Genomic DNA, 26,004 nt, shown 5'->3' on the forward strand with positions numbered 1-26,004 from the left:
TGCTTCATCCAGCCCACAATATTTGGCATGATGTACTCTGCATAGAAGTTAAATAAGCAGGGTGACAATATATAGCTTTGACATACTCCTTTCCCAATTTGGAACCAGTCCATTGTTCCATGTTCAGTTCTATTGCTTCTTGACCTGCAAACAGGTTTCTCAGGAGGCAGGTAAGGTGGGCTGGTAATCTCATCACTTTGTGATCCATTCAGTCAAAGGCTTTAGCATAGTCAATGCAGCAGAAGTAAGTGTTTTTCTGGAATTCCCTTGTTTTTCTATGATCCAACTGGATGTTGGCAGTTTGATCTTTGGTTCCTCTGCCTTTTCTAAATTCAGCTTTTACATCTAGAAGTTCTCAGTTCACATACTGTTGAAGCCTAGCTTGAAGGATTTTGAGCATTACTTTGCTAGCATGTGAAATGAGTGCAACTGTGTGGTACTCTGAACATCCTTTGGCATTACCCTTCTTTGGGATTGGAATGAAAACTGACATTTTTCCGGTCCTGTGGCCACTGCTGAGTTTTCCAAATTTGCTGGTATATTGAGTGCAGCACTTTCACAGCATCATCTTTTAGGATTTGAAATGGCTCAGCTAGAATTCCATCACCTCCACAAGCTTTGTTCGTAGTGATGCTTCCTAAGGCCCACTTGAGTTCATATTCCAGGATGTCTGGCTCTAGGTGGATGATCACACCATTGTGGTTACCCAGATCATTAAGACCTTTTTTATATAGTTCTTCTGTGTATTCTTGCCACCTCTTCTTAATATCTTCTGCTTCTGTTAGGGCCATACAGGTTCTGTCCTTCATTGTGCCCATCTTTGTTTGAAATGTTCCCTTGCTATCTGTAATTTTCTTGAAAACATCTCTAGTCTTTCCCATTCTGTTGTTTTCCTCTATTTCTTGGCATAGTTCAGTTATGAGGGCTTTTTTTTTTTTTTTTTTAATCTCTCCTTGCTATTCTTTGGCACTCTGCATTCAGATGGGTATATCTTTCCTTTTCTACCCTTCTACTTCAGTTAATACTATTCTATAGAAAACAAAGTGATACACTCAGGTTTTTTGCCTGAGTCCTTGCATGAGGACAGGAGAGTTTCCATCAGAACACGAAAGTTGTTTCAGTTTGATATTCCCAACACAGGTACAATGCCTGACTCAAATTAAGAATCCCACTGCTGTAGATGACATGTTGGGTGTCTGTGTGTTACTCGCCCCATCCTGTCAGACTCTTTGTGACCCCATGGACTGTAGCCAGTCAGGCTCCTCTGTGCCGTTGGATTCTCCAGGCGAGAATACTGGAGTGGGTTGCCATTTCCTTCCCCATAGGAATTTTCCCAACCCGTGGATCGAACCCAGGTTTCCTGCATTGCAGGCGGATGTTTTACCATCTGAGTTACTAGGAAAGCGTGTTGGGTGGCCTATTCTATACCAGTCCTACTGTGTGCTGGGGATGAAACAGTGAATAGAATCATCTGCTTCCCCTCTGCAATGAGAAATAAAGCAAGGCATCAGATCTCTGCACCCAGAGAAGATTTCGTAAACATAAATTTTCACGGTGACGTACCACAAAATTAACTGGTAGCGACACGGAACTAGAAAGCCTGATTTACACCTAAGCCCATTAGAAATGTAGAGAAATTTTGGTTTATGTGTAAACTTTTTCTAACGGTTACAAATTCCTATGGACTCCCAGAAGTTATTTGATAGTGAAGTTGCTCAGTCGTGTCCGACTCTTTGCGACCCCATGGACTGTAGCCTACTAGGCTCATCCGTCCACGGGATTTTCCAGGCAAGAGTACTGGAGTGGGTTGCCATTTCCTTCTCCAGGGGATCTTCCCAACCCAGGGATCGAACCCGCTTTGTCGGCAGACGCTTTTACAGTCTGAGCCACCAGGGAAGTCCGAAGTTACTTGGAGCACCGAACAAGTTGACACGAGACTCAAACAGGTGCTGTTGCGGGTTTCCGCTCCCCGAAGTTCGAGGCACCCGGATCCAAGCGCGCGCTGAACCCACCAGAACCCGAGCAAGTCTGCGCAGTACCCGCAGTAACCGGCTCCCACTCACCCGGTCCCTCCACCCCTCCTTCCTCTCCACCCCTACAGACCCCCGTCCCCTCCCTCCCCTTCCCCAGGTTCCCCCCCACCCCCCTTTTCCCTTCCACCTCCTTCTCTCCCTTTCTTCAAGACAACACCGACTTCCCTCCTCCCGCTCCCCAAACAGCCGCCTCCCTCTCACTTAGCTCCACCCCTAACGTCCACCCCCTCTAACAAGTTCCCCTTCCCAGCTGCCAAATGCAAGCTTCAAATTCCCCACCCGATGAACCGGAAGTGCGTCATGCACTGGCGCCGCGGCCCTCGTTTGGCGCGCGCGCTCTAAGCTTTGGGGCTGAGCTAGCGTCTTGGGTTTTCTCTTATTTCTCCTTGCTTTTTGACTTTCTCCGGTCGCTCTTGTCTTCGGTTTTGGATATGCCGTCTTCTTTGCTGGGGTCGGCGATGCCGGCCTCCACGTCGGCCGCAGCCGTGCAGGAAGCTTTGGAAAATGCGGGGCGGCTCATCGACCGTCAGTTGCAAGAAGACCGCATGTACCCGGATCTTTCCGAGCTGCTCATGGTGTCTGCTCCAAGTGAGTGATCGTTGCCCAGTTGGTGACTGTTTCTCAGCCCAAAGGACTCTCATCTGACTCCATAAATAGGTCCCATCCCCAGGGCGAATGGGCGAAGACGTCCTGAGATTTAGGGCGCTCGTGTGGGTTGCCATTCCCTTCTCCAGGGGATCTTCCCAACCCAGGACTCAAACCCGGGGTCTCCCTCATTGCAGACAGACTCATTACCGTCTGAGCCACAAGAGAAGCCCTAAGGGGGGAGAAGAGCCCATTTTCAATTTTTTCCTTCTCTCACCCTTCACAGGCAATTGAGAGGTTGGGAACGAGGAGCAAGCCCCTATTTGAGGCAGAAGGAGGCAAATATTTTAACCTTAAGGAGCTTCTCACTACCTCCAGGTGTTTATCGCTAAGCCCGGATGAGGAGGATCACCTGATCCAAGTTTCATCTTTGTTAATATCTCGCATCACGATTGGAGTAAAACCGAAGAGCAAACCAAGTTAATTTGGAAGTTTATGTTCGCTGAAAGAAATCCCTTCTTATATGTAGTGTTACTGTAATATGAAATTCTGAAGGGTATGAGAAAGAACTACAAGCGGAATGAAGGAAGGGGACAGGGAAACAAGTGATGATGGGTGAACAGGGAGGGTAGGGCAGATGATGTGCCAATAAAAGACAGGTGTCTACAATATTCTGTTTAATGGTGTTAAATGAAGATCAGGCTCCTCAAGGCACATAGAATCACACAAGTTGCTAGAAAAGAAGCGACGCCTGTGTGAGGTGGAAATTGGAGAAAAGTAGAGGAGAGTAAATAAGACAAGCACAAGGTTTTGGTAAGCATGAACCAAGATATTCTAAGCAGGATAATTCCCAGGTGGCTCAGTGGTGAAGAATCCACCTGCCAGTGCAGGAGATGAGGGTTTGATCTCTGGGTTGGGCAGATCCTCTGGAGAAGGAAATAGCCCTCGCTACAGTGCTCTTGCTTGAGAAATCCCATGGACAGAGGAGCCTGGCAGGCTACAGTCAGTGGGATCACAAAGAAGACAGACCAGACTCGGCAACTAAACAATATTTGCAATGTAAACCTAAAAGACAGCTCCTGCAGTTTAATAAAATTCATTGACTTACAATCAGAGAAGAGACAGGAACAAAGCAAGGAGTATTTATTCGTGCCAGCTACTCACCAGTGGGCTTGTCTTGTAAGAGCTGAGTGACCTGTTAGCAGCTCTCATTTTGAACAGCACCACTCCCTTTGACCTCCTTATTTCTGAAAGCAAACTGTGAAAACAGTCCATATCTTCTTGTCTTCTCTTCATATGTCACCCCAGTCCAACCTGTCCACCTTTACATACATCTACCTCTCTAACCAAATCTTTACTTCTTCCATCCTATTCTTTACACCCTTGTTCCAGTTATACTGAATTTAACACATTTACTATAATAAGAGACCCCCTCTTAAATTTTTCATGTATTCGTCATCATTTCTAGAATGTTCTTCTTTGCCTAATAAGCTGTTCTTCCAGGCTCCATTAAATATCACTTTCTTTCTGTAGGGTTTCACAATTCCATTCTTTGTTTTTCCACTGTCATTTAGCATGCACAGTATTCTACGTGTAATGTATGGCTGAGTCCCTTCACTGTTCACCTGAAGCTATCACAACCTTGTTAATTGGCTACGCCCCAATTATAAAATGTTTTTGGTGTTCAAAAATAAAACTTTTTAAATTAAAAAATAATGAAGTGTCTCAAAAAATTATGTTTTAATATTAAATAGAATGTCTTCATTCTATTTGCTTCAAAAAATACATAAGGGAAGAAGTGGATAGGACTGATACATATAAAACATGACTGGGCATACTACAGGTGATTTTTGAAGCTGGATATTCAATACATAGGAATTGACTGAATTTGTTCTCTAGTTGTATAAATTTCTAAATTTTTCATAAATTTGTTTTATATGTCACTTGCCCCCAACATCTTTGTATTTTAGGGAGGCAGAAAATAGATGATCAGTCAGATCTAAAACACCTTGTTCAGGACTAGGAGGGAATAGACCACCCCACTCCTGCCCTTAGTGTCTGGGCTTTAGAGGAAGAGAAGAGTTGCCAGTTGAGAGCACTTTATAGAGTAGTTTGATTCCTCCCCCCCCCCAATAAAATACTGCTTTTGTGGTATTACAGACATACCTCATTTTATTGCTATTTGTTTTATTACACTTTGCAGACACTGGATTTTTGTTTTTGCATTTTTACAATTGGTTTGTGACAACTCTGCCTTATCAGATGATGGTTAGCATTTTTTAGTAATAGAGTATTTTTTAAGTTAAGGTGTATACATTTTTTTTTTTTTTAAACAATACTGTTGCATGCTTTAGTATAGTGTAAACATAACTTAGATGCACTGGAAAATCAAAAAATTTATGAGACTTGCCTTCTAGGGATGTTCATTTTATTGCAGTGGTCTGGAACCAAACCCACATCTCTGAAGTGTGCCTGTATTGGTGAAGGGGGTGGGGCTTCCCAAGTAGCTCAGTGGATAAAAAATCTACCTGCAACGACAGGAGACTTGGGTTCGATTTCTTGGTTGGGAAGATCCCCTGGAGGAGGGCATGACAACTCACTCCAGTATTCTTACAGGGAGAATCCCAGGGACAGAGGATCCTGGCACGTTACAGTCTGTGGGGTTACGGAGTCGGATGCAGCTGAGCCTGCATGCACGAGGGGATGGGGGAATGCGTGATTGGAAAAGGCATGGGTTGTTTTTAAGTGGGAAAGGAAATGCTGTTTTTTCCCCAGTCAGTATTTTGTTTGTCCACTGTTGTTTTTATCTGTAAAGCAGTTTTATAATTTTTTTCCCATTTCAGATTAGTAAAATAATAGAAAAACACTATAAGTTATTGAACTAACCATTTATTTTCTTACAGAGACAAGTCTTTGTTAAAGACTTCAGTGTTGAAACCAGTAATTGCACCCTGTCTCAACACTGGAATTCCTTCGGCCTCCTTTCTGTGAGATCAGAACTATTTTCTCTATATACCTTTAGAACCACCAGACACACAATTTTATTTTTGTAGCCTGCAGTACTTCTGCTTGCCCATTTGATGCCCAGTACATTGTTATTTTAAATAAATGCTTTGTTTCTTGTTTTATTTTCTGTAGATAATCCCACTGTTTCTGGCATGTCAGATATGGATTATCCCCTGCAAGGACCTGGCTTGCTGTCCGTACCCAATCTTCCAGACATCAGTTCCATCCGAAGAGTTCCTCTCCCACCTGAGCTTGTTGAACAGTTTGGACGTATCCTATTCCTTTGTGTTAACTATTTAAAATATTTAAAAATTAGTATTCTCTTTATTACAGTTCTTGTTTTGTGTCTGATTAGTGTTTTGTGTACAAGTTCATGTAAGGATTTTATTTAAAATACTTTTAAGTACATGGGTAGTTTGCCATGTGCCTAGAAAATTTCATAAGAAAATTGAATATTAAAAATTGAGTCACATTTTAATTGTTAAGGGACATTGAGGACAGTGAATTGTTTACAATTAATTCTGCATTTTTGAATGACACATGGTAAGGTGATATTTTCCTATTAAGTAGGGTGGGGAAAGGAAGTTTTTACTGCCATGCTTTTTCAGTTCAAAGGCCAATGGGTTTTTTTTTCCCCCTATTTTAACATTTAAAACTGGGAAGTGGCTCTGAAAATATTTAAGCCAAAAAATTCCAGATATTGCCTTCTGAAAATACACCCCAAAAAGTTTTTGGTGTATTTTCACACTTACAGGTGTCTTAGTTTATTAGTGATTGCATTTCCAAGGGTTACAATAAGAATCTACACCTAAGGGTTACAATAAGAATCTACACCTAAGGGTATAAGAAACTGACAATGCCCTCTTCATAGACTGAAAAGTTAGAGATATCTTATCTTCTAAAAGTAAGATTTTATTTGCTTTTCTTAAAATGTAGCACACCCTATAAAAGGACTATAGAGTTATTTGCTAGGCAGATTTTATAAAAATCAATCTGTAGCTGTCATGATAAAGACATCAAGATCCTATATAAAAAGTTTAAGACTTTCAATAGTATGTTAATCTCTTGAGGGTGAAAGGGTTTCATGCTTCAATATAATGTGACATAGAAAAGAAATGAAAAATTATGGAAAATGTAAAAATAGAAAAATCTAGTAAAATATAATTGATATTTTCTCTTTAGTTTTCATTGTCTCTCTGAGACTTTGTAAAATAGTGTTACTAAATATATAATACTTTTTATCTTTCACTCTTCTCTTGCTTAGTTTCTTAATATTCTTTAATCCTCTGTTAATACAAGAAATGTTTCCTTTAATTAGAAAATGATTTTGTCTTCACAGTTGTTTGATTGTCATATAATTACATAAATCTTGGTCTATTTTTCAGTTTTTATGAGGATTGTATATAGATTGTCACCTAGCTATGACTTTAGCTTAACAAGTGTTTTTTGTTTTTTATCACTCTCTCATATGGTTGGCAAAACTGGTCCAGTAAAACAGTTTTTATTGTCAGCTCAATATTACTTAGAATCAATATTTTTTTAAAGTTAGTAATGGCAAAAACATTACATTTGTTATTTTGTGTATATTTTAAATGGTCAGGTAGCCTATTTAGAAATAATAAATTATAAGTATTTCTGTCATACACTATGGCTTTCATTAAACGCTTTGGAAATAAAGATGTTTCATTTGCTCTTCCTATTGAAGAATGAATAAGTCATAGTTTTTTGATTATGTGGTTTTATATGATTTTAAACCAAAATCTTTTGAAACAAGCATAAGGAAGACGGGTTGAAATGATTCTCCCTTACATCCACACCCCCGCAGACATGCAGTGTAACTGCATGATGGGCGTGTTCCCTCCCATCAGTAGAGCTTGGCTCACCATTGACAGTGACATATTCATGTGGAACTATGAAGATGGGTATGTATTTATGGCTGGTTTGCTTTAGCATGATTAGAATTTAAATTATCTTTATTGCAACTAGTCGTCTACTCACTAGAAGCTGCCTGGCTTATCTTTCATCCAAGTCAGTGCTTCTCACTATACATACTACCTGGGGATGGGGTTAAAATGTGGATTATGTTATGGTCATTCTGAGTAAGACCTAGGGATCTGCGTTTGTAACAAACTCCCAGGTGATGCTGGGGATCTGGGTACCACTCTGAGTAGAAGTCTGTTTCCCAAACTGATACCCTATAGTAAAGATAGTCTATCACTGATTCTTTGAGAGATGGTGTGACTTTTTTTTTTTAATTTGACATTTTGAAAGACCTGTTTTCTCTGCATGTCTATGTGGAGTGGCAGGATGTTAGTTTATCTTAGCAGTTGTGTTGTTATTCTGTGGGCTTGACCTTGTGTAAATTAATGTATATAGAAGGGTCTGGGTGAAGGCCCAAGGCATTCTTACTTAAATAAAGTTTATCGATGTGCTACATTTTTTGTTTTTGTTTTTTTTGGCTGTGCTGGGTCTTCATAGCTTCAAGGGCCTTTTCTTTAGTTGCGGGGAATGGGGCCTTCTTTAGTTGCAGTATGTGGGCTTCTCTTGTTGCAGACCACAGGCTTTGGTGCATGCAGCTGCAGTAGTTGCAGCACATGGGTTCAGTAGTTGCTATTCCCAGGCTCAGAGCACAGGCTCAATCACTGTGGCACAAGGGCTTTGTTGCTCCATGGCATGTGCGATCTTCCCAGATCAGGGATCGAACCTGTGTCTTCTACATTGGCTGATGGATTCTTTACCACTGAGCCACCAGGAAAGCCCTGATCTGACGGTTTTACTCTTGGCAATCTGGAAAAAATTTTTGTTTTCCATTTCTCCATCACATTATCTTTAGGTGAGGGGCGAGATAACCAGAGGAAGTTCTGTATATATAGTTGTTACTCTTGCTCCTAAGTAATTAATGTACTTGTTAGAAACACACATATAGTGTCATTGAGTCAAAACTGATACTACTTGAGAACTTGCAAGTTAACTAATTTTGTTGGCTGGGGGTTTTTTCTTTCCCTTTAATTTAAATTTTTCCTAGCTATTTTTATTGTTGAAATGGTACATGTCATAATAGCAGTGATATAATATTGTGATTATTCTTCATGTATCATGCACGTTGCCCCACTTGCTATATTACACATATGTATTCATTTTTGCACTAAAGAATAGAACCTCTTCATTTAGGCATTGAGCTCTTCAAGAAAACCTGAAAAAAAAATTACAAAATGCATAGATGTGAGAATAATTTAATTTAGTTAAAGTGGGTTTTTGTGTTAATGAAAAGTTTTCTATTTCCGTTGACATCTAACATACCCATTCAACAACTACATTGAGTTTATCACGGGTCAGACACCATTGTGTGCTTGAACAGTATTGAATAAGATAAGCGTAGTCCCTGCCCACATGGAAAGTCTGGTTCAGCCTTACTTTGTATTCTTCTGAGAGGGTCTCCTTGCCCTTGCCACAGCAGTAGATCGCTGTTACTGGAGACTTGCAAACCTGGGGAGGATATTTGGAGTGGAAACCAGCATTCCTCCTTTTCCTGGTTTATGTGTAGCTTTAGGCAGACCTGTGTGCCTAGGTCTTGGAACTGAAACAGTTCTGTTTGCTGGTTCTATAGTCTTTTTTTGTATATGTATGTATTCTATAGTTTTAAAGAGTATTATAAGATAAAAGTTTTTCTTTATGTGTAACATGTTTTTCTTCTAATATTGACAGAGGAGACCTTGCCTATTTCGATGGGCTTAGTGAAACTATTCTTGCTGTGGGGCTTGTGAAACCAAAACCTGGTAAGAATTAAAAATAGAAAGATGAAATTATGTTTGTATATCCTTGGATTCCAAATGTTTTAGGACTGTTGGAGATCATATTTTAGTTACTAAATTTCCTGTTGAAGTTTTGTTCTGAATTACTTCTAATTAGAAATATAAAATGATTAGGAATATTTAACAGTTTACTCACTTTTTAGTATAAGTGAGTCTGCCTTCAAAATTGTTGAAATCTTGAATTTTATCTTACTTTTTGTTAGTCTTTCCTGATTTACCTGAAGTTTTTTGCATTATACATTTTTCAATAATTACTGAATATAATGTAAAAAACCATTTTTAGTCTGTGTGTTTTTTTAGTCCTAGTAGCCCATGGCCGTGAGAACAGAGTACAGAATAAATCCTAAGAGAATTCACAAGCATTGTTTAACCTAAAACAAATTTCACCTTCAGTAGGCTAGGTGTTTTATCATGGCTACTGACAAGCAGAATTGATTGACTTAAATTTAATATACATCTCTTTAAAATACATCTCACTACAGAAGGAAATAATAGATGAGATTTACTTGTTTACAAGACCCTAGTAGGAATTTTTGAAGTGTAGTCATTTGAAATGTAGCCATTTTGAAATTATACTAATTGACATAAATGTATTTCCCTTACATAGAATTTTATAGTAGACTTTACTGTGCTGTATGTTTCTGTATTTTGTTTCTTCATTGAAAAGTTTGTTCATATGAAAGTCAACAGCTGTTCCTGCCCTCTATCGTAATAAATATTAATTGTCCATCTTAAAACAAATAGTTAAACTTTGTTCTACTCAAAAGTAATTTTCAATACAAAATTGAAATGGCATGGTCTTTGATATGACAACAAAGGTGTTATCTTTGGTAAGTTTTCATAAATTTCAAGCTCCTTTACATCTAATTCTGAAATATTGGGTATATTTTGAAGTCATTAAGTAAAAAGTCTGTCCTTCAGCTTTATTGATGTGAATCTTGAAACACAAAATTGTGACCTTTGTCCCCCTTGGTATTCATCAGTGAAAGTAAAACCAAGTGATGGTAGAAGCTTTGTTATGTTTTCTGACATTTAACCCAAATGAATACATATAAAGAGATGTCCATTATCATAAGATATATTTGCTTATATTCTTACCAGTGACACACTAATTTTTTGATATTATAGTGTGGAGAGTGATAATTACACGTACCATTCCATACCACTCCAGACTTTTTAAATTTAAACTAGTTTAGCATGAATTAATTAACATTTTAATATTTTGTGCTTGGTTTAATGCCTTCTCTGAATCTGTGAATTTATCTGGCTGTGATACTGAAACTTATTTGATCTATAAACTCATTTCTGTGTCTATGAATTTGACTATTCCATGAACTTCATATGAGTGGAATTATGTAGTACTCTCTTTTTGTGACTGGCTTGTTTCACTTAGTATGATGTCCTCAAGGTTCATCACTGTTGGAGCATATGTCAGAATTTCCTTTTTAAGGCCTAGTAATATTCCACTATATATACATACTACTTTGTTTATCCATTTATCAACTGACAGTCGCTTGAGTTATTTCCACCATTTGGGTTTTGTGAATGGTGCTATGAACATGAATATAGAAGTAGAAATTTTTAATTTTAATAAACCTAAACTGTTTTATAATGTAACCCTCGTTTAAATATCATTAAATACTGTAGTGTTTGTTTCTAAGTTTTTGTTTTTAACTACTATTTGCTTATTTAAATGATCGCAGTAATGTTTTAGCACCAACATTAAATTAGGTTCACACTTCTCATACGCTAGTTAATCTATTGTGTTCTTTCGTCATTGAGTTGTGTCCAATTCTTTGCTCATGTTAAAGTAACAATATCCTGTTAATACTTAAATGTTGGGTATTTTCCAGAAAATAGTCCCTAACTCATGTTTACTTTATCTTAGGCATTTTTCAACCTCATGTACGACACCTCCTGGTTTTGGCAACCCCTGTGGATATAGTGATTCTTGGACTCAGCTATACTAATTTGCAAACAGGTATAGCAACTCACATGTTGTGGTTTTTTTTTTGATAAAAATATGTTGCCCAGTTTAATATTATAATTGAAAATTAATTTTTTTCAGTAAGTTAACTTTCTGAGCTATTTGCTCTTAGGAAAATAATACTTTCCTATAGATATAGTATTTTTCAGATTAGTAACTCCACAAAAAAATTATTTTGGATTATTTGCCATGTTAATGTACCTTTCTAAAATGTCCAATATAAAGGAAGGGTAATAGAAGAGAAATAGTTGCCACTAGTAATTTTTCAATAATGCCTTCAATTTCTTTTTTTTTTTAAGTGGCCATTTTAACATATGAAACACAGAAATATACATTATTCTTTCCCTTAAAGTAAGATGCTATCAATTAATTTATTGTAAAAACATTCAGTGGTTTCTTTTGCATTCTAGTAACATTTTACGTAAAATAATGTTGAATTTCGGAGACTCCAATGAATGAATATTGGGCGGGTAAGAGATAAATAGTGATTATTACTGCCATATCCCTAGGCTTTTTTTTTTTTTGCAAAATTTAATACTTTGGTTTAGTTTTTTTGTTTGATGTTTTAGTATGTTTTCTATGTATATGCTATATATTTTATATATGTTATATATACATACTGAAGATTCTATTTTAACATGAATTATAAAATATATCAGACTATACTAATTTTAAAATGTACATTTTACATACATTTTTGAAATTTTTTAGCATATCATGAATTCAGTAAGAACATCAATCCTGAAGACAATACACTGATTGTGTTAAACTTTTAAAGAGTTCGTAAGGTGATTCCTATATTCTTCCTTTAAAAAAAATAGGTTCTGGAGTTCTCAATGACAGCATGTGTGGTGGAATGCAATTGCTTCCAGATCCCTTATATTCTCTTCCTACTGATAATACTTACCTTTTAACAATAACTTCCACCGATAATGGCAGAATTTTCTTGGCTGGAAAGGATGGCTGTTTATATGAAGTAGCATATCAAGTAAGTCTGGCATTTATAAACATTTTTTTTTCCTCCCTCTTGATGGGGTATGGATTGATAAGCTTTTGTCTATTTTCTAATTATATAAGTACATTAATATATTCTTACGGAAGGTGGTCAAACATACAGTTTAAGTTGTAGCCCTTCATGGCTACACTATACCTATTAAACCCAGTCCTCTCTCCAGAGGTAACAGCCATTATCAGTTCTTTACATGTTTTTGTAGAACATGATACATAACATCTTTGAGTACTGGAGTGGGTTACCATTGTCGTCTCCGTTTGATTACCTATAAATATGTTTTAAAATATCTATACGTATGTATATGTGTGTGTGTATACACATATACAAACATATACTTCTGTGTATGTTTTTACTTGGATTATTGCTTATGTTTTGTTTCATAATTGACTTTTTTTTTCCTTTGTTGTTTTTTTGCCAAGTCACATGGTTTGTGGGATCTTAGTTCCCCAGTCAGGGATTGAAACCAACCCCATCAGTGAAAGTTCATGAGTTCTAACTACCGCCCCACCAGGGAATTCCCCATAATTGGCTTTTTTCATTTAATTTTGTCTTGAAAGTTTTTCCTTGTCAGTATCTGGTAGATAGATAGCTGTTAGGCTTTGTGTTGATGCATGATTGTCCATAAAATGAATGTACATGATTAATTTAACAGCTCTTTTCTTGAAGGACTTCTAGGTTTTTATTACATGTTTCACAAATAATGATATAATAAGTGTTCTTCTGCAAGCCTCCTTGTACACATGTGTAAATATTTTCTAGTGTGGAGACTTTGAATTCTAATAATTGTGTTGTCAGGTATATGTATTTCAACTTTTATGTTTTCCTTGTTCCCTATTACGAATTGTAGGCTCTGAGCAGCATCTGTGATTGTATCCCTTTCCCCTGTCTCCTCACTCTTAACACTGGGATTTTCAAACTTACTAACTTTGACCTATCAGAAGAAAATTATTAGGTTTTTTATTACTAGCTGGGTTGAGCATCTTTTCATGTGTTTTGGGTCATTTGTGTTCTCTCTACTCTGAAATGTCTTTGCTCCAGTTGCTTCTTTTTTTCCCCTTTAACTATATTGTTGCCTTTTTCATAAGTTAAAGGGTAGGAACTGAGAGGACAAATGTTCTCATAGTCATCAGTCAGTCAGTTCAGTCGCTCAGTCGTGTCTGACTCTTTGCAACCCCATGAATGGCAGCACACCAGGCCTCCCTGTCCATCCCCAACTCCTGGAGTCCACCCAAACCCATGTCCATCAAGTCGGTGATGCCATCCAGCCATCTCATCCTCCATAGTCCCCTTCTCCTCCTGCCCTCAATCCTTCCCAGCATTAGGGTCTTTTCCAGTGAGTCAACTGTTCTCATGAGGTGGCCAGAGTTGTCCTACAACTAATTAATGGCAGAGATAGGATTAGAACTGAGATTAGTTTTTTATGTTACATTGTATCTCTTCCTTACCCAGTTTCTCTTGGTTTTGTTCACTATTCAAAAAGGTTCTGTTATAGATTTAAGTATGGCAAAACTCGATGATTGAGGGGCAGACTGTAGATTATGATGGGGGTGGCTACTATTTTTTAAATTTCCATGTAGCAGTAGTGGGAAGAGATAAAATACCTCTATCTTATGTACTTTTGACACTTATAAACTATGGCTATTATTTCCTTGCTTGCTTTCAAATAGAAATTTTTAAGATAAAGTGAATTCATTAACAGCAGTGTTGAGGTTGCTGGAATAGACATAGCTGGTTTAATTGAGAGCAGTGATTTTAGTTAAATACATTTTTTAATTTTTAATTACAGGACTAAGCTCAGTACTTACTTTGAGTAGTATGTCTTTATTTGCAGTTATTGGTATTTCACTAAGATTTGAGAATGCTTGTAAACATGGGTATATAGTAGTTGCTGTGATGGGGGTACCTACCTACATTTACAGGTCTTCTTTCATTTTTTTAAGGCAGAAGCAGGTTGGTTTAGCCAGAGATGTAGGAAAATAAACCACTCAAAGAGCCCACTTTCTTTCCTTGTTCCCTCATTACTACAGTTCACATTCTCAGAAGATGGTAAGTAGAAAATAAATTTAGCAAACAAAAAATTTTAACAAATTATTGACCTAACATTTTCTTAAATTCTCATTCTTAATTGAAAAAAATTTGTTGTATATTTTTATGGTCTTTTCAAGGGAGAAGGGATGATAAAACAGAGACAGCGTGAGTTTTAGTACTAAATTCCTGTAAATGTAGCACCTTAGAACATGTGTCTGCTGCAACTATGTGTACTTAAACCAACCATGTCTGTATGTGAGAGAGTTAGACATTCAGACATGTAATACATGTTTAGCCCCCTCTAAAAGAAATTCCCAGCATAAAATGAATATATCTGAGTTTTTAATGAGAGATACAGTCAGGTAAAGTAATTTTTAAATGCTTCAGTAAGGTAAGATAAAAGCACCCAAAAATGTTAATATGACTGAATTTTTAAATTATTTATTTTAAACAATGATATATTAGAAGTTTCTTGAAGGAATAGACCAGGTCGAACTATTTTGCATGTTTTTAGCATATAGTAAATTAAATGTTCATTAAATGTTTGTTAAAGGAAGGAATAATTTGAAACTTGGTTTTGGTTTGGCTTGAAAAATTAATTTAGAAGACAGAAAAACTTATTTATGATGCTATTAGCCCAGTCACAGTATTTGATATTTGTCTTTTTTTTTTTTTTTCACATGATGTCTGCCCTAAATGCTTCCTGGCTTTGTTCTGGTGCAACTCTCCTAAGACTTATCTATAAAACAGCAGTTTTAATTTGTTGTAAGCAGCTACTGTGTCTGATTTGTTAATCCCTGGGAATTTTGTTTTATTTTAGATCCTATTGTTCAAATTGCAGTTGATAATTCAAGAAATATTTTATATACACGATCTGAGAAAGGAGTAATACAGGTAAGTATTAATATTTTGCCACCATACAAAAGTGGAAGAACATCCCTGTTTTCAAGAAAGAAGACCTAGTCACTGTTGGCTTTTCTTATGAAGTATGTGCTTTAAAAAAAAAAATCCCAAACTACTTCTTAGGGCGCTGAATTTCTGAATGTTTTCCTACCTATATGAACTAGCTGAATTAAAGGATCCCTAAAAAAGAAAAGTTTATTTAAAAGATCATTTGTAAAATGTATACAGTTTATGATCATGTTTAAGTGGGTATAATTTTTTATTCACAGGTGTATGATTTGGGCCATGATGGACAAGGAATGAACAGAGTTGCCTCAGTGTCACAGAATTCTATTGTCTCTGCTGCTGGTAATATTGCTAGGTAATATGTAACTTATTGTCAGACATTTCATTTGCGGGCATAATTATATTAGTTATATGCAGTATACTAAAACTACTCCCTCTTCAAAATATGTCTAGAAGGTAAGGAATGTTGGAGGAAATGACATACTATTTTATGTTTGAAACAGTTCTTAGAGATGCTTCCTTTTGTTCTTAAGTTGGATGGTTTGAAACATAAGGCGGACTGGTTTTTCAGTGAAAAGGACACCTTGACCTGTGTTTTTCCTTGGAGTTTTAAATTATGCTCCAAATGGTCTGTGCAGGCATTACAGATATTATGACTAGAAAACCAGAATTCTCAAAGTATGTCCCTGTTTGTAAGTACTCCACCCTTTAATCTACATAGTAGTTTCGTTGGTCTGATAAGTGACGCAAGTACCATTTGGGAACACAGAATTTCAGAATTGTATTATTCTTACTGTTTTCTTGGGGAAATTGAAACTAAGAGCTGTTACAATTTGCCTGAGGTCTAAACTCCTAAATAAGTGCTGAGACCCAGCCTAAAAGCCAAGTCTTCAGACATTGTACACTGCTGTTTGCATATGTCACAACTGACTTAGCTGCAGAAATTTTCTTCACATAACACCTCACTTTTCAGCTTCTGTTGTCCATGTGTCTGGGTCACTGCTGTGGTCAGATATCTTAGTGATAGCATGTTTTCTTTGCTCTTCAATGACCGAGAAATTCTTTAGGCAGACAATTTAAGAGTTTTCTTTTTTTTCTCCCAGTTTTTTTTGGGAGAGTTTTTCAAATCCATAGAAAAATGAAAAAAATAGCATGATAAACACTGTTACACCCTTTATCTAAATTTACCAGCTGTTAACATTTTGCTTCATTTGCTCACTGTTTTGACCTATATGGGGGCTTCCAGGTAGCACTAGTAATAAAGAACCCACCTGCCCATGCAGGAGATGTAGGAGATGCGGGTGTGATCCTTGGGTGGGGAAGATCCCCTGGAGGAGGAAATGGCAACCCACTCTAGTATTCTTGGCTGGAGAGTCCCATGGGCAGAGGAACCTGGTGGACTACGGTCCACGGGGTTGCTAAGAGTCATGTAGGACTGCGCATGTGCACACACACATAAACACACACATACACATGACCTATAAGAAAGTAAGTTGCAGACATGACTTTCATCCTTAAGTCCTTCACTTTCCATATCCTAAGCTCTTATATACTGTATTATCATTACCACATCTAAAAAGTGAATAATTTTATAATGTTCTAATTGTATAGCCCATATTAAAATTATTGTCTCCCACATCTTTCATAACTGTTTTTCTTTACATTTTTCTCCACATTCAGTCATAGCTCATGAGCTACATTCGTCATTAGTTTGTCTCTTTAATATGAAACAGACGTCTTACTGCCCTTTTCAAATGTTAACATTTAGGAGGGAGGGGCAGGAAAGTTATTAGTAGCATATCCCAGTTTCTGAATTTGTCTTATTTTCCTTATTTATAGATTCAGGGTAGTACTGTTTTAACTAGTATTACATAGATGATGTGCACTTCATAGAGCATTACATTGAGGTACATAATACCAGTTTTCTTTTTTTTTTTCAAATTTTCCTATTGATTGATTAACACTTGATTGAGATGGTATTCACCAGAGCTCTCCATTATAAAGGTTCACTTGTTCCCCTTCTTAATCTTTGCAATGATATTTTAATGCTCTAATAACAACTTGTTGTTGAACCACTTACCCAGTGGACTTAGCGTTCTCTTATGGTCTTTGAAAAAAGGATTATTCTTAACATTGTTAGTATGAAAAACACAGAATCGAGGGTTTTTGTTAATTCTTGCTGCTGCTGCATTGCTTTCTAAAAACTAGTCTTAAACTATTTTAGCATATTTAAACATGTACGAATCCTGGTGGAATGTGTTCCTGGTAATTTAATAGATACATTTAAAAAATAAAGTTCAGCTTTTCTTTCTTCTAGGACCATAGATCGTTCTGTTTTTAAACCAATTGTTCAAATAGCAGTGATTGAAAACTCTGAATCACTGGACTGTCAGTTACTGGCGGTCACACATGCAGGTATGTTGTTTTATTTATTTGTGTGCTATTACTGTGATAACTTTATAATCTTCAGGTTTGGAAATGTATGACTGGAAATGCGTTTCTATTTCTGTATCAGTTTTGTCAAGCTATATTAATAATTCATAAAATGAAGGCTTTTGAAAAATCAAAAGATTCTTCAGGCTCTGTCTTCTGATTTTATGGATGTAAAACCAGGCCTGAAAGGTAAAGTGGCTAATATTTAGTGGCAGAGTCTGGTCTTAAAGTTGTAGACTCTTTCTGGTGAAATGTGTTGATTTATCTCCCAGTTCCAAGTGGTGTTGCCTTAGAAACCACTCCAGCTAGGAGAGTGCATGGGGACTTCAGTCAGGAGAGTGAGATGTGACTTGAACAGAATTCTCTGTTTTTCTCTGGAGTTGCTTCAGTACCATGTGTGCCTTGTGTCTTTTGGTTCCTGTTAATGACGGATAATTTTATTTCATGATCAGGTGTAAGGCTGTATTTCAGCACTTGTCCGTTCAGACAGCCATTGGCACGACCTAATACATTGACACTGGTCCACGTCCGCCTTCCTCCTGGATTCTCTGCATCTTCAACTGTGGAAAAGCCTTCAAAAGTACATAAAGCTCTTTATAGTAAAGGTAAATTCTGAAACTGTCAGATGGAATATTAGATGCTTAAAGTTTTTAAAATTAGATTGCCTTGTGAGGCATTTGAAAATAACAAGGAAACTTCCAATAAAATTCAGAAAATTTTGAATTTTTGTATCCAGTTTATTTTTTTTAATTAGCTTTTATTTCAAATTTTTTAAATGTAAATTTTTTTCATTGACATATGTCATTCATATATATATATATATATAAATTCTGTAGTTTTTAATATCTAAGTACTTTTAAGTTGTTTTGAACTTCAAAAGTACTTGTATATGAACTCACTGGTCAAAATCGGTGTTATATCCATTGTAACAGACTTTGAACTTTGTTTTTTCAGGATGGTTAGGAAAACTCGAATGACTTTTCTGATACCATTTGTCCATGTCTTCATGGATATGGAGAATTTTCCATCCAGGAATATGAAATTTTGATGATGAACTCTTGGATTCATAATTAACTTTAAAAACTGAGATTCTAATTAAACATCAAAACTAGAAAAACCTGTGTGTGCTTTTCTCCAATGTGAGAAAGCATTTGTTAATTTATTTTGATTTTCTAATAATTTTAAAGCCTTTTCTGTACTTATTCTACTATGTCTTCTAATATTTTATTTTTCAACACCCAAATGAAACTTGCCTTTACAAATGGAATTTTTTCAAATACATGGTAACATGCAGCTTCACAGCATATAATTGAGATACAATTTTATATACCATAAAATTTAGCCTTTTAAATTATACATTCTGGTAGTGTTTAGATTATTCACAGAATTGTATAACCATCACTATTATCTAATTTCAAAATGTTTTCATCACTCCTAATGTTTCATCATTAGCAGTCACTCTGCTCCTAATGGCTAAAGAATTCCTGCCAATATCCCACTGTGATTACTATTGCTTTGTCATAAGTTTTAAAATTCCCATTTCAACATTTTTTTTTCAAGATTCTTTTGACTATTCTAGAACTCTTTAATTGTCATATAAATTTTAGTTGTCAATTCTGCAACTAAAAAAAGCAGATGGACTTTTGTTGAAAATATAGATCAATTTGGGGGGTATTCCCATCTTATAAATATTGCCTTCAAATCCATAAATGTGGGATATCTTTCTATTATATTCAGTTATGTGCATGATACAATCAAATTTCAGTTTTTCAAACCTTATACACTAATTTTAAGAAAACATTTTCTTGCTACTTGATATAAACTATTCTCAATTTCTTACAAGCTAGTTACGTAGCTTAATAATTAATTAGGATCCCATCACCTATAGTCAGCCAATGGACTCAAGGTTAATATCACTAAACTCAGAATGAAGGGAGCAAATTAGTGGGAGGAATTGGAACTGAGGTTAGAAAAGCATATTTCAAAACCAAACTATAAAGTCAGCTAATATTGCTTAGGTAATTCTTTCATAGTACATTTATCTCTGCCATTCCACTAGTAACTTCATCATTTTTATTCATGGAGTATTTGAATTAACCAGCACATGAACTCTATTTCACTGAATATTACATACCACTGATTGTAAGTCAACAATTTTTTATGTACTAAATACTTTTTTAAAATGTAATAATTAAATTAATAACTCATTGTAAACATATACTAACTTTAGAAATGTACAAATAAGTTGTATTTATCTGAAAGAAATAACGTTTACAATCTAGAACATTTAGTGATGCTACCCTAGCACTTATTATATGTCCTTTTAGAGGATTTGTTTTTTGTTTATTTTGCAACTTGTTTACTTATAAAGATTAATATGTATATTTATGTATCCATACTAATGTTACCAACATTATTACGATTATTATGGGGGTGTATTTGACATCCTATAATGAGATTTTATGTATTAAACTTTTAGGTATTCTGCTGATGGCAGCCTCAGAAAATGAAGATAATGATATTTTGTGGTGTGTCAACCATGATACATTTCCTTTCCAAAAGCCAATGATGGAAACTCAGGTGAGTTATCTTGAGAGATTTTAAATAATTTTTTACATAATTTTAAGTGAAAAACAAAATTATGAGAAGCTTTATCTTTTGATTTATTACTGTTTGCTTCTAATAATCTTATATGATTAGCAGTCTTACTGAAAAGAAGTATATACTGTTAGTTCTTTGTTTTTCCTAAGATAAGAAGTCATTATGGTACTCAGTAAAAAAAATCTTTAAAGAAAACATTGGAACCCGTTTAGAGTATTTTCATAAGGTACCTGAAAATACTTACATCTTTCTGAAATTATCTTTGTCCCATTTGAATATATTACATTTTTAGTAATTTTGAGGCCATCTATTTTAGTTATGACTTAGAATTTTATTCTTATGATCTCTTTAATTTGTAGTTCCATTTAAATATTTAACTTTTTTCTTTTAATTATAGAAAATTTCAAACATATGCAAAAATAGAATGGTAAACTGAACCCCACATTAAGGAGTTAGCCTTCACTCCATCTTGTTTGATCTCTTTTTCCCGCATATACAAATGTATATACACAAACACATAATTGTGTTTTAAAAGTAAATATTAGCACGTACTCCATGAAGTCAATGGAGAGGTCCTGGGAGAAAGATGTGGCCCCCGCCTATCCCGGCCCAGCACCACACCTGGGCCACTCATCCCAGCCCTGAAGGTGCTGAGAAGAGGCCAGAGATGCTCAGTCCTCCAGTGTCCCCTGTCCCACTTCCATCTATCCTCCTAGATCCACTAGCATAGCTCTGCTACCTGCACCTGGAGGCTGTTGATCAAAGCAGATCAACCCCCCACTAGGGTCTGAATGTCTGAGAGTCTCTTTGGAGCCATCTCTTTAAAGGCATTTTGGCTCTAGTTGTCACTGGCTGCTTTTGGTTATTCTCAAACTGAATCCTCTTGTCAGGCGAAGTGGGAAAAGGTGTGTGTAGATGGGTGGAGAAAGACCCCAGTCCTGGGGAGGGGGAACATGAATGGGCTCTTCCAAGTTTCTGACGTGGCCTAAGCAGCTGGGGTAAAGGCAGGTAGGTATAGAGACAAGGAGCACCTTTCTCAAAATCTTTTCTTTATCCTTCAGGGTTTACTGAGCACATACTGTATGCCTCATTCTGTGATAGACTATAAGGATTCAGAACTCGGGAAGATATAAACCCCGTCTTGATGGGAGCACAGTGTTAGGGGGTGCAGGTTTGAAATCTGGCTCCATTTTCTCAGGGCAGTGACTCAAAGGATTTAATCTCTGGCCCTCAATTTCCTCATCTATAGTAGTATTAATTTTAATTAGTAGTATTTTTAAGTAGTATTAATATTAATTTCACCTCTATGCGGTGAAAGTGGGATTAAATGAGTTGATGTGTTCAGAGTGCTCAAAATACTACCTGGCACATAGGAAGTACTTGATAAATGTTAGCTATTATTTGTTTTTGTTTTTAAAGTAGGTACTATACATCATATCACTTCATCTGTATACTTGTTCTCGAAAATGTGGACTTAAAAAACAAATGTAAATCTAGCTCATGAACATTAACAATCAAATTCTAGTCTCCCCAAGACAGTTATAAAAGACATTAAGACAATGGAAAAAATTCTGTATTGACTGGGCATTAGATTGTATTAGAGAAATGTTAATATTCTTACATTAGCATAGTTTTATGGTTGTGTAAGAGGACATCCTTATTTTTAAGAGATGCATGCAAATATATTAATATTTAATGGTGACATGATATTCATAACTTTCAAATAGTTCAGTAATTCAAAAAATATAGGAAGAAAGAAGAAAGCAGATATGCAAAATGCTATCAATTGTTGAATCTGGGTATCAGGCATACAGTCCATACAGTGTACTTTCAACATTTTATTGATGCTTTAAATTTTTTATAATAAAGTATTTTAGAAGACCAAGATACTTTTTTTAAAAGAATATCTTAGTTTAGAAAGCAAATATAACTTCAGAAGAGAGCAAAACTATGTGTTAGGAAATTTGAGCACTGAACCTACCAGTGTAGATCAGTTCACTCTGGAAAGAAGGTAGAAGGTATATAGTCTTTGGTTATTGAAAAAATTATAGTTATAGTATATACTATATATAGTTTATCTTAAGAAAAATTTGCCTTTTTCTTCTAGTATGAAAACATTATTTAATGTCATAGAAGATGCTCAATCAAAATAAGTATTACAAAATTAAATACTGACTTTTGAGAATATTCATCCCAATGTATTACTAATTTATTAAATCCTACATTTATTCAAAGATTGTATCCTTTTTAGAAGATTTTGCTTTATGTAACTTTTATTGTATGTAGACAAAAATTTATTTCTTCTACGTAGATGACTACTCGTGTTGATGGTCATTCCTGGGCTCTTTCTGCAATAGATGAGTTGAAAGTAGATAAGATTATCACACCCTTGAATAAGGATCATATTCCAATAACTGACTCACCAGTTGTTGTACAACAGCACATGTTGCCTCCCAAGAAGTTTGTTCTCCTCTCAGCACAGGTACGTGCATATCCTGTTACGGTAGAGACGAAAAGAAGCCATATTTAATGTTTTTGTCAAAGTATTCTGCAATAGTTGCTTCATAGAGTCATTTACTTAAGCACTTAGGGATGTTTACTCTTAAAATATTCTTAAGGAATAGTTATAAATACCAAAAATGCAACAAAAAGAACTCACTCTTTATAAAGTAGTATGCCCCATTTTTTGGTATTTATTTTTTGAGTAGTAATGCACTGACAGAATTCCAGTGGTAAACCGAGGGGTATACACAATAAAATCTCCCTTCCGGTTTGGGTCCCCTCCTTGCAGACTCCCTTGTCATCAGAATTTGTATCTTTCCAGAGCTATGTTATAAATATACAAATAATACAAATTTATTTATAAACAGATAATAGCACATGTGCTGCTTTTTATGTTTCAAAGATATATTTTAGACATCTTTCCATATTGATATTAGGACTTTCTCATTCTGTTTTATATTTGAAAGGCATTCCTTTTTATGGATGTACCATTTTTAACTAGGTCCCTATTAATGGATCATCTTTTGCTGTTAAAAATAATGCTACAAACTTGTGCGTGTATAATTTCACATGTGTGAGTAGAGCTATAGAATTGCATCTTCTGGATTAAAAAGTATGTGTATTTATCAATTTGGTAGATGTTTCTGGTTTCCCTGTATACACACAGTCACCATCAGTGACTGTTGAGTCTGTTTCTTTACATCCTCTGCAAGTACAGTAGCCCATCTTCTTAAGAGTGAGGTTGACGGTCTTTTCTAGTGTTTATTTTTCTGTGAATTGTCTGCTCCGATTCTGTACCTACTTCTCTATTGAGTTTGTCTTTTCGATTTATAGAAACTCTATATATTTAAGGGAACTTTTTGTGAATTAGGCTCAAACATTTTTTCTGGTTTGTCATTGATTTTCTTTATTGAGTTTTTTTTTTCCCCCCATGTGAATAGGTTTATAAGTAGCGGAAATATTCTGTTATTTGGGGGAATTTCTGATACAGTTTTTCTTTTTTTTTTTTAAAGCTTCCACACTCTAAGTTCTTGAAATCATTCACCCATAGTTTCTTTTAGGACTGTTCTGTTAAAGTTTTATTTTGTCCTTTCTGTTTGGAATTTAACCTGGTTTTGGTATGAGTATGGATCCAGCTTCAGTTTTTTCTGAAGTGGACATACTTGTGCCTTTGTGATTAATGGGTAATCTAATTTTGACCCTTTGGTTTGAGGGGCAGCTTTTATTATATATTAAATTCTAATATTTACTTGAGCTTATATCAGAACTTTCTACTTTGTTCCACTTATCTGACTATTCATGTATCAGTACTATGCATTAGCTAAAGGTTTATAAAGCTTCAGTTAAGTTTTCCATATGGTTATATAGATCTAGGGTGGCTTGGGAGTTGAAATGTAGATGAGATGATCTTTTTGACCAGTGTACTTTGTGTTCTTGAAGTTTGTTTGTTTTTTTTTTTTTAAGGTAGAGTCCGTTGCTACTAGCCATTCTTAGTAAATCTATTATTCATCTTCTTTTTTATTTAACTTCTTAGGGGAGTCTTATGTTTCATAAACTTAGACCTGTGGATCAACTGAGGCATCTACTTGTGAGTAATGTGGGTGGAGATGGAGAAGAGATTGAAAGATTCTTTAAATTACATCAGGTAATTATTTGTAATTTTTTTTTAATGTGATGATGTTTTAAATGATGAGAATGATAGCTACATTTTATGTAAGTTAGGATCAAAATGCTGGGATTAATACTAGTCTTCCTTCTTTGCTTTAATCATATATGTACTGGTATTTGGGAACAGGATTAATATGCTATAAGGTTTATGGTAAATGCTCATATTTTTTATTCTGTTGATAAATTCTTATCATTAAAATGTACTAGTAAGAGTGTGATGGTCAAATTATATGACAAATGTATTTTTATTAAAGGACAAGACGTTTATAGATAAATGGATAACCAACAAGGACCTGCATTATAGTATATGGAGCTCTGCTCAATGTTATGTGGCAGCCTGGGTGGGAGGGGAGCTTGGGGGAGAGTGGATACATGTATATGTATGGCTGAGTACCTTCACTCTTTACCTGAATTTATCACAACATTGTTAATCAGCTATACCCCAATACAAAATATTAATAAAAAGTTTTCTAAAAAGTAAAATAAAAGATAAGACATTAAAAAAAAATAAGACATTTACAGATAAATAACTTAAAAAATTTTTTTTTTTTTTTTTCGCTTAATGACATCAGGAAAAAATTAGGGGTAACAGTGCTGGGGACTTTAGTATTTTAAAACCATAACTAGAAATGATGAAGTAATACTAGGAATGCTTAAAGTCAGGAATATCAGATCAAAGTTAAATATACACACTCTAGATTCAAACCAGCTCCACCATCTGAATAGATTACTTGAGTTCTCTGAGCTTCCATTTTCTCATGTGTAAAATATGTATTAAATTATAATATGTGACATGAAGACTAATATGCTTTAAAGTCTTAAAATAGTGCCTGGCACACGGCAAGTACTTAATACATGTTAGCTGTTGTTGTTTTCTAAAAGATTAAAACACCTTGAGAAAAAAAGGAGGTGACTAAACCAGAAACTAAAATAGAATCTAGATAAAAAGAAAAAGAGAACATCCTTTAATAGTGGTGCCTATGAGAAACTTTAAAACCAATAGTGTTTACTTCTCCTTTTTCATACCTGCTGCTTTCATTCATTCAGCAAATATTTATCAAGTACCTGCTCTGTACACAGATTTAAATACTGGATACAGCAGTAAACAAAACTTCATTCAAAATGTTTATGTTTACTCTAAGGGAAGATAATTCTTTTTTTTTACAGGAAGACCAGGCTTGTGCAACTTGCCTTATTCTTGCTTGTTCCACTGCTGCCTGTGACAGAGAAGTATCTGCTTGGGCTACTCGGGCTTTCTTCAGGTATGTTTATCACTTTGCTCTTGTTTTTGGCCTCTTTTTTTTTTTTTTTTTAATGGATACATTGGCTAATGTGGTCGTTACAAAACATTTAAGTGACCATATAGGCAAGTTAGTAAAATTTATTTGCAAAAAGATGAAATCTAGAAAGGTGATAATACACCTGGAA

At 35.5% G+C, this 26,004-nt stretch overlaps 1 protein-coding gene across 2 annotated transcripts in view; it reads left to right on the forward strand.

Annotated features, from left to right (window-relative positions):
* Positions 1-2,329: 2,329 nt before the first annotated feature.
* Positions 2,330-26,004, forward strand: part of NUP155 (nucleoporin 155) — a 52,248-nt gene continuing 28,573 nt past the window's right edge. The window contains exons 1-16 of one of the 2 annotated variants that reach the window (XM_061129927.1): positions 2,490-2,621; positions 2,905-2,996; positions 5,757-5,894; positions 7,450-7,546; positions 9,330-9,400; positions 11,325-11,417; positions 12,245-12,411; positions 14,376-14,481; positions 15,284-15,357; positions 15,636-15,727; positions 17,690-17,787; positions 18,258-18,410; positions 20,285-20,385; positions 22,718-22,888; positions 24,443-24,553; positions 25,744-25,838. In XM_061129927.1, the coding sequence (XP_060985910.1) occupies positions 5,777-5,894; positions 7,450-7,546; positions 9,330-9,400; positions 11,325-11,417; positions 12,245-12,411; positions 14,376-14,481; positions 15,284-15,357; positions 15,636-15,727; positions 17,690-17,787; positions 18,258-18,410; positions 20,285-20,385; positions 22,718-22,888; positions 24,443-24,553; positions 25,744-25,838 (1,547 nt within the window). In that variant the 5' untranslated portion in view covers positions 2,490-2,621; positions 2,905-2,996; positions 5,757-5,776. Of the gene's footprint in view, positions 2,622-2,904; positions 2,997-5,756; positions 5,895-7,449; positions 7,547-9,329; positions 9,401-11,324; positions 11,418-12,244; positions 12,412-14,375; positions 14,482-15,283; positions 15,358-15,635; positions 15,728-17,689; positions 17,788-18,257; positions 18,411-20,284; positions 20,386-22,717; positions 22,889-24,442; positions 24,554-25,743; positions 25,839-26,004 lie in introns of both variants that reach the window. The other variant, XM_061129926.1, reaches the window with a different exon arrangement.

This window comes from Dama dama, chromosome 25 (genome assembly GCF_033118175.1).
Source record: "Dama dama isolate Ldn47 chromosome 25, ASM3311817v1, whole genome shotgun sequence".
Classification (NCBI taxonomy): Eukaryota; Metazoa; Chordata; class Mammalia; order Artiodactyla; family Cervidae; genus Dama; species Dama dama.